The sequence below is a fragment of the Oryx dammah genome, unplaced genomic scaffold (genome assembly GCF_014754425.2).
Source record: "Oryx dammah isolate SB20612 unplaced genomic scaffold, SCBI_Odam_1.1 HiC_scaffold_25, whole genome shotgun sequence".
Taxonomy (NCBI): Eukaryota; Metazoa; Chordata; class Mammalia; order Artiodactyla; family Bovidae; genus Oryx; species Oryx dammah.
Genome location: NW_024070209.1, coordinates 54114025 through 54129522, shown reverse-complemented (window position 1 = coordinate 54129522; position 15498 = coordinate 54114025). Strand labels below are relative to the sequence as shown.

The following is a 15498-nucleotide window of genomic DNA, read 5'->3' as shown; positions in this document are numbered from 1 at the left end:
CACTGGGATAAACTTGAAATATATCCCTAGTATCACTATTTTTTCCATCTCCTTTTGCTGATAAGGAAACAGTCCTCCGAATGTGACGTGACTTAACAGAACTGGCTAATGGTTGAGCCTAGTGATCTCAGTTGTGTGCTTCTCTGCTCCACAGTGGTGGTTCTTTCACTTTAGATACTATATGCTTGCAGAGTGCATTCGAATCCACCAGGGCATTAAGGGTGTAATAGGGAAGTGATCTGTTTTTGAAAGGCAGAAATGAGCAGACACAAAGGCAGTGGCCAGGAGGCTCCTAAGGATTCTGTCTGCTGATCACTTGCTCTACTGGCCCTCCTGCTCCCAGCCCTGGCAGCCCTTCCCTTCTCCTTTGTCCCTTCTAATCCCCACCTTCCTGTTCTCTTGACACTAGCTTCATGAGGCATTCAGTGTTTTGATCTTTGCTTTATGTGTGTTGACCTTGTCCAGTCAATCTGACCTTGTATTACCAATTCTAACTCCTTGAAGAAAAGGAATGACACACATTGAAACGCTTGACCTGGAAATTTGAATTCATTTCAGCTGTTTCGGCTGATATAATATGTTTAAAATACCAAATTTGAATGCCTTTACACTAGACCTGCATGTTCTAATTCCTCCATTGCCTTTTGGACTATACTAGCCCTTTTACACACTTCTCAGACTTCCCTAGCCCCTGAAAGCATTTGAGTTGACTTCTGGTAGACTGACATCTTCCCTACAGACTGTATGTAACAGGCAGATCTTGTGTTCTTTGGGGGTAACAGACTCTGGTTTTTAGTTTACTTTGAGTCTCAAATCAAAAGTATTGCCCACGGCATCTCTCTCACTGTTCAGAATTTAGTATTGACGTGGCCAAAATCACAGTGTCCTGCAGTTAATAATCAGCCTTAGGAGGTTCAAGTGAGAGTATAGATGGAGGGGAAGAGAGTTAAGAAGAGCCCAGTTAAAATGCATTATTGTGTGTACTCAAGAATCTTGAAGCAATGACTTGTTATTAACACCTTGCTCTTCTGGCAGAAATGCCTACTGGCATAAGGCTGATAATATTCGGTTGAACACAAAAGGGTCCCTTTGTCTTCTTTGTGAAAGGATTCTCCTGGATGTGGTGCTCTCCAGGGAAGGTGCAAAGTCACACAGCAGCCGATTTCCCCTTTGCCCTAACATCATTTTCACTTCAATCCTCTTCAATACAGGTTGCCAATTTGGCCTGTTCCATCTCCAACAATGAGGAAGGGGTGAAATTAGTTCGGATGGCAGCCACTCAGATTGACAGTCTGTGTCCTCAGGTAAGCCACATTCACTTTGTTTCCGAAGCTGATATTTTGAATCTTGTGCACTCCAGCCTTCATGTCACTCATTCCTTGCCTTGTCCATTTTCCTCTCCCTGGAAAGTGCTACCCATCAGTCATGGACCATTTCAGCTTCTGCCTTTCTCAAAAAGAACTGCTAATTGCTCCAGTCTCTCCAAAATTACTGTAGTGATTATTGTCTTTTCTACCCCTATTGACTTTTTCTATTTGTCTTGAATTGTTATCTCAACACTCCATATCTATTCACTTTGTCTCCCTCACAAAATTATATGCTTGTATGTGGAGAACAAGAGTTATATTTCTGCCCCATCTGTGCTAAAAAGACTTGATTCAATATACACTTTTGGAAACCTATATCTTAAAAAAAAGAAGAGCAAACAAAAGACTAGTATTTGATAACCTACTCCATCTCTCATGTTTTGATTGTCCTCTCAATCCCCGAAAATCCCCTTATCTGTGGAAGCTGCAAGGTCCAGGGTTTCAGCATGGTCTTTGACTTGCTTGTTCCTCTTTTGATGAGTGTAATCCATATGTCCATGGATTATTTCTAACAAATAGGTCATCAATGCTGCTCTCACATTGGCTGCCCGGCCACAGAGCAAAGTTGCTCAAGACAACATGGACGTCTTCAAGGACCAGTGGGAAAAGCAAGTTCGAGTGCTGACAGAGGCTGTGGATGACATCACCTCGGTGGATGACTTCCTTTCCGTCTCAGGTAATCACAAACAAGCCCTTACAAGATAGCTGAAGGAAGAGAACAAGATGAGATGAGGAATATCTTGCAAGTGTCATGGGTCTTTGTTTCAAGTGCTCTCCTTGGCCCTTTGAGCTTTCAATCATCTCTGCAACTGTGATTGTAACACCCTCTTGAAAATTTGTCTCTGCTGCGCACATTATTTCAAGACACTGAGTCAAGGGATTTAGGGGGAAAACATAACTTTCTGATTGAGATATTAGAAACCTGAAAGATTATTTAAGTAGACCTAGGCTCCTTTCTAGTTCTTGGAATTTTTAAAATAGGATGGCCTTTGCTGCATCTAAATCACCCATCTAAAAAAGAGTGTGGGATATGAGATTGGTTATGTTGAAAAATTTAAAAAAAAATCAATTAGTTATTCCAAATCAATTACTTTGCCTGTGTTAAGTCCCCCCCCACCCCCACTGCCCCCAGCCCAAGTAAATGAAGTTACATAGGTTTTTGATAAGCTGGGAAAAAAATCTTAGCCACCAAATGGACCCATTAGAAAGCACTGAGGAACTATTGAGGTTTTGAGCACTTGACCATGAGGTTGTGGAAGGAAGTGAAAATAAACAGAACTCATCATCACTGGAAATTGTAACTTAATGCTTTGTAGATGAAGCCAGACTGAAGGATGGCAATCCACTCCAGTATTCTTGTCTGGAAAATCCCATAGGCAGGCTACAGCCCATGGGGTCACGAAGAGTCAGACATGACTGAGCAACTAACACACGGGATGTTAGCACATTTGAATAGCCATGTAGTCAATTTTACCGTTAACAGGGCTCATCAATGCTGTGTCAAAAGTGGGTTACCAGCTGGCTCATGGGCCTTTTCCCAAACAGATTTGGCCCAATACACATAGAGAAGTCTCTGTGGGAGCATGAGGAAGGAGGTCACCAGAAGCCTCAACTCCCTTGTGAGGCATTAAAATAACCAAATGGCCCTTAAAAATTCAAATTAACCAGGTGTTGACACTATCCAGAGGTGTATGGAAATCACACCTGCCAACTCGTGTGCCCTGGCCTCCCCCCGGACTTACTGAGGTCTGAGAGGGAGAGGTTGCAGCACAGCTCACGGGATCCAGGCTGATGGAGCCTGACTGCAACAAAAGGGAGGGGATTTCTGGGGCAGGCTTGGTGTATTTGTAAGCTTTTCTCTAGTTGTCTTTCCATTCACCAAGAAACTGACAATGAATTCCCACTGGGCTTGTGTTTAAAGCTCGTCTAAGAGTAGCACAGTTGAACCTGTAGATCTGATAGATGATGGAAAAGCCAACTTTAAAATCATGGAAGGAAAGTCAAGGGAGATGGGGAAAATGAGCCAACACATGCTTGGTGCTGTCAATTAAAAAAAAAAAGCACCACACGAGAACGGCTAATTAAGTTTTATTTGAGCGATATGAGGGCTGCAGCCCAGGAGACCGCACCTCAGATAGCGCTAGAGAAACTGTTCCAAACAGGTAGGGGCGAAGGTCAGTATATATGTGGCTTTGGTAAAGGGTGAGTACATGCAATTAAGCACATATTTAAAAGTTTCTGCTGGTCTCATGAAGCTTCTGCTAGTCACGAGAAACAATTGTCACCATGAAGGAATTTAGTGCTTTTCTAGATATGAGGAGATACAAGAATTGGGCTCATAAAATCAGCTCCTGAGACCATCTGACTATCTGAGGACCTGTGCTGCTAGTTTTTCTCTGAGAACAGAGTACCTCATTTCTGCTCTCCTTCCTGAACTCCTTCAGGGGTGTTGAAGGTCAGCAGCTGCAGCAGCACATGATTTAATCCTTGTAGAGCAAATGACAAGCACCCATGGCAAGTGCCAATTCGTAGTTGACAGTATCTATTATTTGTCTGATTTTCTACTATTTGCTTTCATTCTCACCAAAATTTTATGTCAGGTATCACTATTCTGAATCTTCCTTTGAGAAAAGTAAGTCACTAATGGGGAGGTAACTTGGCAGAGGTGGAATTATAGTCCAGATTATCCTCTTTCCAGAATCTATATAGTTCTTAGTAAGTCTGGATAAAAGGGTATTTCTCCAGTTTTCACTGCATCTCCTTGCCCCACCTCTAATCCCCTCCTCTCTCCTGCACTATAGTACCGTGGGTCCCACTATCTCTTCCTTTTTAGAAACCTGACTTGTTCTTCATTCCCAAGGTGCTTTACTTTTGATGACTTGTCAAAGCAGCTATTCTTTTAAACATACCTATATCCAGGGATTGGCTGATAAAGAACTCAATGCATTGCCATTCGTGAAATTTTTTGCTTCCCTGATACATGAGTCCTAACAATGCAAAAGGTCTCCAAGAAGTGCATCTCTCAGAAGAGCTTAGAAATTGTTCAGCTCGGCATGTTGGGGATCCGAATGGTGGGGAACAGAAGACTGGACAAAGACTGAGATATTTCTTGTTTCTAGTCAATCTTTGCCAGGATGGGTATACCGGTCCCCAGAAGGGGAGAGGGGGACTCTCCAATCAGCCTCAGATCTCACACCCTTCCTATTTACAAATGAATAGAAAATATCTATATACTACCTTTCTCAAAGAGGAGTCATTTTAGAACTTAAAACTTTCCCAACTTATCCTTTTCTTTAAATGCATGTACAGAAATTTCTGAGGGTAGAAAAAAGCAAGGAAGGAGTCTTATCTCAGGCTGTTTCAATAACGCAAGCTTTTCTTAATTTTCTTCCACCGGGCCTGCCTCTCTGCCACCTTTCTTCCTGCCATTCCTTTGTGCATCTCATTATTACCAGCAACACGAAAAGGCTTTGGCTTCTGCTGATAACACTGTACAGTCCAACTGCAGTGGTACAAGTGCCGTGGCATGCTATGACAGGAAAATGAACAGGCGCTGTCAGGAAGCCGGCCTTGGCAGGACCTGCTGGAGCGTGCCTTTGGACGTGACAATCGGAGGCAGCAGGCACCTTTCCACAGATGGGCTTGACAAATAATGACACAGCCCATTCTGTCCTGCTGGTAGACTGTGGATACAGCCCAATAGTTGGGGAAACTACTTCTCATCTCCTCTGTAAGCTGGAGCCAAAACATTTGCATCAGTAAATTGCAGGTTTGGCCCAGGAGATATTTTGGAATGGCATTAATGACATTTTATGTATCAGTTTCTTCTTAAGGGAATTCTGGCAGGAAACTCTATTTTGGAGGCAACAATAAAGAAGTTTTTTTTTAAGGGATAGTTTTGTTTTTCTTTCTTTTTTTTCATGCTACCTGAGTACTTAATTTGTCCATATGAAAAGCAACAAGTTTGGGGAGCAATGATGCTAGCTATTAACATTACAGAAGCGAAACCAATTTTTCTGATGTGGTCTGGGCTCATAAAAAAGTGAAATGACTGTGTTAGAGCACTTAAACTTTTTCCACTGGGCAAAAACTACCATTTTTAATAGTGTCTTAAAATGAGCGTCATGGTTTTAACCATGTGGCAGTTTAATTCTTGGGTTTGGCTCACAAAATAACAGGCATCTAAGATCTGAAAAAGCTATTAACTCAATCCCATAATGTCTATAAGTTTTGTTTTGTTTGCCTCTTCCTCTTTCAGTAACTTTTTTTTTTTTTAACTCCAGGGTGTTGAGTTTGTTCCCTTAAAACATTCACAGACTGAACTTTGCTTATGATTTTGGAAACTGTAGTTTTAGAGCTAATAATAATGGAGTAGTTTGGTCGTCAGTGATTTAACATGATTACATCTTTTCTGAAAGAATAAGGCTGCAAAAATTTAAGGAAGTTTATCACAAATTATGTTGTCGGCAAATCTTTTATGATTTTAAAAACTATGCTTTGCATTCAGGCGTAATATCCAAAGTACCTAAGGGGTTCACCCCAACAATGTAACCCTCTCTGAAATGCACATGCTATTATTACTTTCCCTTCTATGCTATTTTCTAGTTGGAACATCATCCCTCTATCTCCTTACTTAATGAATTCTTTCTCTTGAAAATACCTTAGAATACAAATATATAATTGTCCCCTTTCAAAGGACATATTTATTCAGTATTTCTTCTTTTCTTCTGGAATGTTTATTATGTATTTATTTTTATCCAAGCTGGGTCTTCATTGCTCCTTGGGCATTTCTCTAGTTGTGGTGAGGGAGGGCTACTCTCTAGTTGTGCTGCATGAACTTCTCATTACGGTGTCTTCTCTTGTTGTAGAGCACAGACTCTAGGGTGAACAGGCTTCAGTAGTTGTGGCACTTGGGCTTACTTACCCCACAGCATGTAGGATCTTCCCGGATCAGGAGTCAAACCCGTGTCTCCTGCATTGGCAGGCAGATTCTTTACCACTGAGCCACAAGGGAAGCCTTCCGATTGGTTTTTAACTGTGTCAGTGATATAAAGGGCTTCCCTGATACCTTAGTCAGTACAGAATACTCCTGCAATGCAGGAGAGCAGGGCTAGGTTCCTGGGTCGGGAAGATTCCCTGGGGAAAAAAAAAAAAAAAGGCAACTCACTCCAGTATTCTTGCCTGGGAAATCCCATGGACAGTAGAGCCTGGCAGACTATAGTCTATGGAGTCGTAAGAGTCAGACACAACTTAATGACTAAACCACCACCACCAGTGATATGAAATCATATAAATGTGGATGTGTCCTCTCCACAGAAAACCATATCTTGGAGGATGTGAACAAATGTGTCATCGCCCTTCAGGAGGGGGATGTGGACACTCTGGACCGGACCGCGGGGGCCATCAGGGGCCGGGCTGCTCGAGTTATACATATCATCAATGCTGAGATGGAGAACTATGAAGCTGGTGTTTATACTGAGAAGGTGCTGGAAGCCACAAAACTGCTATCTGAGACAGGTAACCATGGATATTAGATTCGACCAAAATGTCAGCCGCATGATGAATTTCCATACCTGAATAAATCGGTTTCATTGTTTCCTGTAGGTCTTTATGCTTCTAAATCACACATGATCATAAAATTGGTGCTCTTTATTTCTTGAGTTTGAATTGGAATACTTTAGCAGAATCACAATTTATTGTTTTTGCAGTATATACTACTCTACAGTTTTTGTGTATAATCATTCGACTCTCACAAGGACCTTATGAAGTAGGCAGATTTTTTATTATCTCTCATTATGAATGTGAAAGTGGAATTTTGAATGAGGTAAGAGACTGGCAAAAGGTCACGAGTCTAGAGAATAGTGAGTATGTGATTGGAACTTGGAATTTTGAACTTGAAAAGCATTTCTCTGTTTCTTGAGAACATAGGACTATGAGAAAGGACCATGCACAACCAGCGGCAAGCATAAAGGCTTTCAGTAGTACATGGATATGAAGTGATCACAGGAGGTAATGGTTACTGAAAAGGGGCTAGACTTTCAGCATATGCCCAGCTCCACTGGTGAAAGTCTGTGTATCCTCTTTCAGGGGTATGAGGCTACCGTCTGGGGAATTGTGGTCTTGATGAGACACAGTTACTTACGACAGGGAGCCTGTCATAGCTCTCTAATCCACTGAGATGGAAAAAAGACTTACTTCCACTGAGTTAACACAACAGCCCATAACTTTGGATAGTTTGTCAATGACTGACCTATTTTTAGTAGTTTTTGCTTTTAACTGATGTCTCTTGGCTTCAGACCCTTTCTAAAGTCCCTCATGTCTTGTGTATTGATATGTATGTGTCTTAGTTGCTCAGTTGTGTCCAGCTCTTTGTGATCCCATGGACTGTAGCCTGCCAGGCTCCTCTGTCCGTGGAATTCTCCAGGCAAGAATATTGGAGTGGAGTGCCATTCCCTTCTCCAAGGGATCCTAACCCAGGGATCAAACCCAGTCTCCTGTACTGCAGGCAGATTCTTTACTGTCTGAGCCAGCAAGGAAGTCCATTAATATATGGGGGAATGAAAGTAGAAAGTCCAGGGAAGGAGAGAAGATGAATAGAATTTAACTCTATATGTTGGCTGGAGTTATGAATGGGTAACAAATCGAGTTCTGTGTATACATAGAAGGAACTCACCTCAGCTTCAGTGGGAATTGTCTCTGGTCTGTACATGAATTTTGGAGCCCGCTGCTACTGTTGCTGCTGCTGCTAAGTCGCTTCAGTTGTGTCCGACTCTGCACGACCCCACAGACGGCAGTCCACCAGGCTCCCCCGTCCCTGGGATTCTCTAGGCAAGAACACTGGAGTGGGTTGCCATTTCCTTCTCCAATGCATGAAAGTGAAAAGTGAAAAGTGAAACTGAAGTCGCTCAGTCGTGTCCAGCTCTTAGTAACCCCATGGACTGCAGCCTACCAGGTACCTCCGTTCATGGGATTTGCCAGGCAAGAGTACTGGAGTAGGGTGCCATTGCTAGGCTTTTAAAAACAGATGTGTCTCTGAAAAGTCAGATATAGCAGTGTTCTAAGTTCTACATGATAAGACATGTTAGTGGAAATATGTTTCCTTCTACAGGGAAAGGATATTTACAAAGACTTCTGTAGCTATTTGCTAGTCTAGACTAGCAAGGAGAAACAATAGGTAAACAGACGTTGGTTGCTCACTCTGAAATATATGCAGAAAGGGAATAGGGTCATATCACATATCACCCATGTCTAGGGATTGTTGCTCTTGAGAAGCCTGATAGACTTAGAATTAGAAATAATAATGACAATAATATGATATATCTACATTTTAATCAGGGGCTTCCCTGGTGACTTGGATTGTAAAGAATTTGCCTGCAAATTCTCCAGGAAGATCCCCTGGAGAAAGGAATGGCACAGTGGAGTGGACCGGTATTCTTGCCTGGAGAGTTTCATGGACAGAGGAGCCTGGCAGGCTACAGTCCATGGCATCGCAAAGAGTCGAACACTGCTGAGCCACTATCACTTTCGCATTTTAACTGGTGCTTCCCTGATGGCTCGGAGGGCAAATATCTGCCTGCAATACAGGAGACACAGGAAACATGGGTTCGATCTCTGGGTCAGGAAGATTCTCTGGAGGAGGAAAAGGCAACCCACTCCAATATTCTTGCCTGAAAAAATCTCTGGTGGGCTACAATCCAAAGAGTTGCAAAGAGTCGAGTCAGACACAACTGAGCGACTAAGGCCCCCCACCCCGCCCCCCACACAGTTTAATTAACTGAAATTCAGCACTATTTTCTTTCAAATACACTTGCCCTTTGCATTCACTAGAGCAACACAGTGCAAGTAATACAGTGTTTCTTTACTCATTTAAAAGAATTAGAAGCAGGTATTTTGGGGCTTTCCTGATGGTCCAGTGATCGAGACTTCCACTTTTAATGCAGAGGATGTGGGTTCAATCCCTGATTGGGAAGCTAAGATCCTACGTGCCCTGGGGCCAAAAAACTGAAACATTAAACAGAAGCAATATTGTGACAAATTTAATGAAGACATAAAGACTTTTATAATGGTCCCCTTCAAAAAAATCTTAAAAAAAAGAAAACAATTATTTTACTCTCCAGTATATGTTGTTTTCCCCCTCCCCCCCCCCATTCACCCTTAAGGGGACCCTCTCACATTTCTGCAGTTTTCAGTTCCTGACCCATTGCTTCTATTATGTTATGAAGTCTCAGCTTCATGGGGTATATCTGATACATAGCAGCATTTCCTCCAATCTGACAGTGAGTGAAGAGTATCCAAGAAGGGTGGAGGACATGGAGACAGAATTCTCAGCTCACAACTGTTTGGAATTGATGATTGTAGCAGATGACACCCAGAGCCAGCTTACCTGTGATTTTGTGCATACAAAAACTTCAAACGTTTTTTAAGAAACATTCTGGAAATTTTTCTTATTGCATCTTGGAGTGCTTTAATGAACAGCAGGAGTGGTACCATGGGGTCAAAATCTACATAAAGGCAAGGACAGTGTGCTTAGTTGAGAGAAATATTTTAACATAATTTTCACCCACAGTCTTAAAATGTAAATAATATTCTGGTTGAATTTTTTTTTTCACTGAAAAAAAAAATCAATGAAACAGAGCAATGTACCCTGGATTATTGTTGCTAATCAAGATTTTGCTCTTATTTGCTAATTTTCAAATCTTTAAAAATTATCATCTCAGCCCTTCTTTTGCAGTGATTGAATACTCTGAGCACTTAACTAAAGGCACCTTCCTACTTCTAATTTCCCCATCCAAGTCTTAATTGAAAAGAAAAGAAGAGCAAGGCATTTAGATTCTTTCTGTTTTTCATCCTCTATTGAGGATCACTAGGAAAGCAGCCAGGTAGAAGAGATTGAAATAGACAGATTATAAATAACTAGCAGAAAATATAGGAATACATGTCAAGGAAAAGTAGATATTAGTGGGCTAAGAACTAGAATATACAAGGTATATAAATTATTTTCCTTCTACCCTCAATAGTTCTTTTCTTTCCTAAACAAGAACAGTATTGTTTTTTTATGGGTAACTGGAGAGGTTATCTAAGAAATGAAAGCAAAAATTTAGCTGTTAGTAGGACCATTGACATATATACTGATTCCTCATGGAGGAAGAATGCCTCTGTTTGTCATTCCTATGACGAAGCCCACTGGCTATCTCATGTAGAACATGAGGTTTGAAAATGTATAATATAATGGTGACTTAGGCTTCTCTGTGGTTCAGTGCTAAAGAATCCTATCAATGCAGGATATGTGGGTTTGATTCCTGGGTTGGGAAGATCCCCTGAAGAAGCAAATGGTAACCCACTCAAGTATTCTCGCCTCGGAAATACCATGAACAGAGGAGCCTGGCAGGCTATATATAGTTCATGGGGCCGCAAAAGAGTCAAATATGACTTAGCACCTAAACAACAACAGTATGGTGACTTAATACCTAGAATTTCTCCATGAGAAATGATTAAATATACAAGCTAATAAAAAACTTTAGCTGTGAATTCACTGGTTGCTAATTAGAATTGTTGGGGAATGTACTGCTGCTAAGTCGCTTCAGTCGTGTCCGACTCTGTGCGACCCCATAGACAGCAGCCCACCAGGCTCCCCCGTCCCTAGGATTCTCAAGGCAAGAATACTGGAGTGGGTTGTCATTTCCTTCTCCAATGCATGAAAATGAAGAACGAAAGTGAAGTCGCTCAGTCGTGTCTGACTCTTAGCAGCCCCATGGACTGCAGCCTACTTTTCCAGGCAAGAGTACTGGAGTGGGGTGCCATTGCCTTCTCCGAGGGGGAATGTACTAGAGAGACATGGAATTTGAAGAACAGGTCAGTTCTGTAATTATGGTTATACAGAGTTTTGTTAGTTATATAGATTTTATAAAATGGATTAGTCCCCTTGTCTGTGTCTGACTATGCTTAGGAGACCCACATCCTCAAAATAAAGCTCCTATGCTGGCACTATTGGTAATGAACCTGCCTGCAGGAGATGTAAGGGACACAGATTAGATCCATGGGTCAGAAAGATCCCCTGGAGGAGGGCAGGGCAACCTACTCCAGTATTCTTGCCTGGAAGTTGCTCCAGTGGTGTTTGATTCTCTGCGATCCTATGTACTGTAGCCCACCATGTTTCTCTGTCCATGAGATTCTCCAGGCAAGAGTACTGAAGTGAGTTGCCATGCCCTCCTCTAGAAATCTTCTCAACCCAGGGATAGAACTTGCATCGCTTATGTCTCTTGCATTGGCCGGGTGGTGGTGTGGTGTTCTTTATCACTCATGTCATGTGGGAAGCCCCCCAAACTCCTATTCAGATCACTAATACCCAAATTTCTACCTTTGGGCTAATGTTTTGCTCCTGTTTTTTTTTTTTTTTTTAATCTTGTGCAGTCACTTTTTTTATACAAGTTTATCAAACTTTGTCCTGAGACTACATTTTATTTGAGGGAGAGAACACAGGGCAGTGGGCAAGGAGTGGAAGGTGCCAAGAAAAGAGGGAAAAAGGAAGAATCCAGGACATGGAAGACAGATCACTATGTTTTCTCTTGCCTTGTCACAACCTACCAAGTTCTGCTCAGTTTTATTTCTGAGTTGTTAGATTGAAGACTCTAAGGCAGATGTTCTCAGCCTCTGTATTTTTGACACTTGAGTCTTGGTAGTTCTTTCTTGGGGTGGAGGGAGCTATCCTGTGGATGAAAGATGCTTGGCGCCCCTGGCCTCACCACACTAGACACTTGTAGAACCTCTTCCTTTCCCACTTCAAATTGTGACAAAGGTAGCTCTAGACATTGCTAGATGTTCTTGGGGTGGACAAAATAACCCTCACTTACGATAACTGCCACAAGAGAAAGAAATATTCCAAAATAAGAGCAAGTTTAAATAAGGCAAAATGGAGCCTTTGTATGATGGCCATAGGGTATGGTGAGGAGAGCGGAGTGAGAGTCTGTTACAAAGAATGAAAAAAAAGGGCAGAATGTTCAAAGAGGCTTGACTAGACCAGACTTGGATGCTAATGGGATTTGCAAATACAGGCCAATCTCTGTTTTAACATGTAAATGATGCATGTGTAGGGCTCTGTAGAGACCAGCTTTACCAACTGACTACCTTCACTAAGTGGCTAAAAATTGAGAAAGTTCCAAAGAATGACGAGATAGTTTGTATTTTATTTTTGATAAATTAGTAAAGAGTAAGTAAAATTTTTTTGAAGTGTACGTTTTGTTTTGATATGAAAGCTGAGTTACTTTTGAAAACACAATTTTGTGGATTATTAGTACGTTAAAATTTTAGGATGACATTGAATAAAAATCTAGTTGTAGGCTGATGAAAGCACCATAAACCTGATGTACATCAGACCCACTAAATACTTACATATTTAATTGCCTCGTTAGTAAAAACTGAATTATAACAAATTGCCAATAGCTTGGTAGTGAGTGCACACCCAATGAGATCCATCTTTAAAGATCTTGTTTCCAAAGTTAGGTGGCTGTGGAAAGTGGAAAAGGGTGTACATTCAGTAATATTATGCTTAGATATACAGAGAGAAGCTCGTTCTTCACTGAATAGATTACGTTGAAATACGATTTTTGTAAGTTTGATGGCTGATGCAAATTTGTAGCAATGTCTACACCATCAGATTGGGAGATCTTTGGAACCATGCCATCAGTTCCTTCTTCAGAAGGGATCAAAAAATGGATATTAAAAAAATAAGTCTCTTTAATGAGGATTCTATTATTAATCACTTCATATATGAAGATTAAAATACCATTATTTTGGAGAACACGTGGACCAAACAGATGGTGTAATTTTTTTTTTTTTTAATCAAGACTTTTTAAAGAGCAGTTAAATGTTCATAGAAATGTTGAGGGGAAGGTATCAAGATTTTCCATATTCCCTTCATTCTGCACATGGAATGTGTTTCCCATTATCAACATCCCCTACCAGAGTGGTACATATTTTACCCTTGATGAACCTACATTGAAACATTATAATCACCCAAAGTCCACAGTTTACATTTTGGCTCATTCTTGGTGTTCTATATTTTGTGGTTTTTGGACTAATGCATAATGGCATACACCCATCATGATGGTATCATGCAATGTGTTCTTCACTGCCCTAAAAATTCATTGTACTCTGTTAATCCCTCTCCCCCTCCCAATCCCCTGACAAACACTTGTCTTTTTACTTTTTCCGTAGTTTTGTAATTTCTAGAATGTCATATAATTGGGATCATATAGTTTGTAGCCTTTTCAGATTGACTTTTCTGACTTAGTAGAGATGGTATAATTTTTACTTTCATACTTCTGTTAAGTAAAGTTTTCCAAAGAGAGGTTTTTTTACATCATTTCTATATATTTTGCCCAGAAAATGTAAGAGGAACAAATAGAAAGTACCCAAACTGGATATGATAATGAGGGATACCATTGTGTTAGTACCATGTAGATAATGAAATCCAGGTAAGAAGTCAGAAGAACTCCATTTCTTGACTTCTACCAACTAAATGTGACCTTACATAAATTAGTTAATGCCCCTGAGCCTCAGCTTGATGTTTTGTCATCTAAGTATGGTCAATATTGTTATTTTGTTTATATTTGTTTCACTGCTTACTTCTTGACTGAACTCAACATGGACAGTCATTGTCCATGAGTCCTCTGCATAAACCCTCTGCTCTATCTGGACAAGTGTATTCATTTTTCTTCAGGCAAAACACATCCAGGCTGTTCCCACTCACTTTGCTGCATCTTCACCGTTTTTTCCTCCTCCTCTACATCTGTGTATTGAAATTATACTTATGAGCTGACTCAAGTTTCAGTTGGAGGCAAGAAGGATCTATTTCTGAGTCTGATGACATTTAATATGTCTTCTTCAGTGTCAGTGGTCCACAGATAGATTGTCAGTTCTTAGAGGCAGATGTTCTTATATGTGCGTAGGGCCTAAACTTGTATTATCACACCATTAGATCCCCTGGAGAAGGGAATGGCTAGCCATTCCAGTATTCTTGCTTGGAGAATTCCATGGACAGAGGAGCCTGGCAGGCTCACAAAGGATTAGACACAACTGAGGGACTAACACTTTCACTTTTTTTAGCTTTAATATGTATGTATTGATTAACTGAATACAAAACATAGGATATGATTTTTTTTTTTTTTTCAGTAGAGAATATGTCCACTGGCAGCCTAGGATTTACAACTCAAGATTCCAGGATTAAAAGAAACACTTTCTTTCACCTGCTTTTCTACATATCAAAGGAGAATAATCTTGGCCAGTGGGGAGTATGCTTATTTCACTTGATCTGATTTCCTTATTTTTTTTATTGTCCCACTCTCAGAAATTAATAGAATGAATGTACAGAGAAGTAGAAGAATATATTGCATGCTTAGTTACTTCATTCATGCCCATCTCTTTGTGACCCTATGAACTGTACTCCTCTATGATCCTTTGTCTATTAGATTCTCCAGACAAGAATACTGGAGTGGGTTGCCATGCTCTCCTCAAGTGGAAAAATATAGTAGACCCAAAATACATTATGAACCAATTCAATGTAATTAAGATTTATACAATTTTCATACAAAAGTAGGATACAAATTCTATTCAAGTTCCCATAGACTATAAACTAGGAAACACTGGAACATATCCAGAGACATAAGACCAGGTACAGAAATTTCCTCATCTAAAGGTAGAGATCATACAGAGTCTGTTCTCTTATTATTGTGGAATTATGTTAGAAATCAATATCAAAAGATATTTGAAAATAACACACATATTTTAAAATGCAGTGTGACATTTACCAAGAGACATCTTTGACTTAGCTATTAAAAGTCTCAATAAAGTTAAAAGACTGAAAAAAAAAAGAGGATGATTAAAGAGAAGAAAGAAATTAATATTAAAATGAGAAATTAGTATCAAAGATACTTTAAAGAAATCCATGTATTTGGAAATTAAATGCCCACTTTTAAATGAGGGATATATCTAAGAAGCTATAACAAAGAAAATTAGAAAATATTTGTAATAGAATAAAGATGAAAAGAAAATTTACCAGAATTTGTTGCATGCAGCTGAAGCTGCTCAATGCAATTAAATACAATGTGTAATTTTAAATAAGGTATGAAAGCAA

General features: G+C 40.3%; 1 protein-coding gene across 2 annotated transcripts in view; it reads left to right on the top strand.

The window, feature by feature from the left end:
* Nucleotides 1–15498, top strand: part of LOC120851300 (catenin alpha-2) — a 1370085-nt gene that overhangs the window by 1259360 nt on the left and 95227 nt on the right. For both annotated transcript variants that reach the window (XM_040223986.1, XM_040223987.1), the window contains exons 10-12: nt 1212–1304; nt 1887–2043; nt 6684–6884. In XM_040223986.1, coding sequence (XP_040079920.1) covers nt 1212–1304; nt 1887–2043; nt 6684–6884 — 451 coding nt within the window. The remainder of the gene's footprint in view (nt 1–1211; nt 1305–1886; nt 2044–6683; nt 6885–15498) is intronic.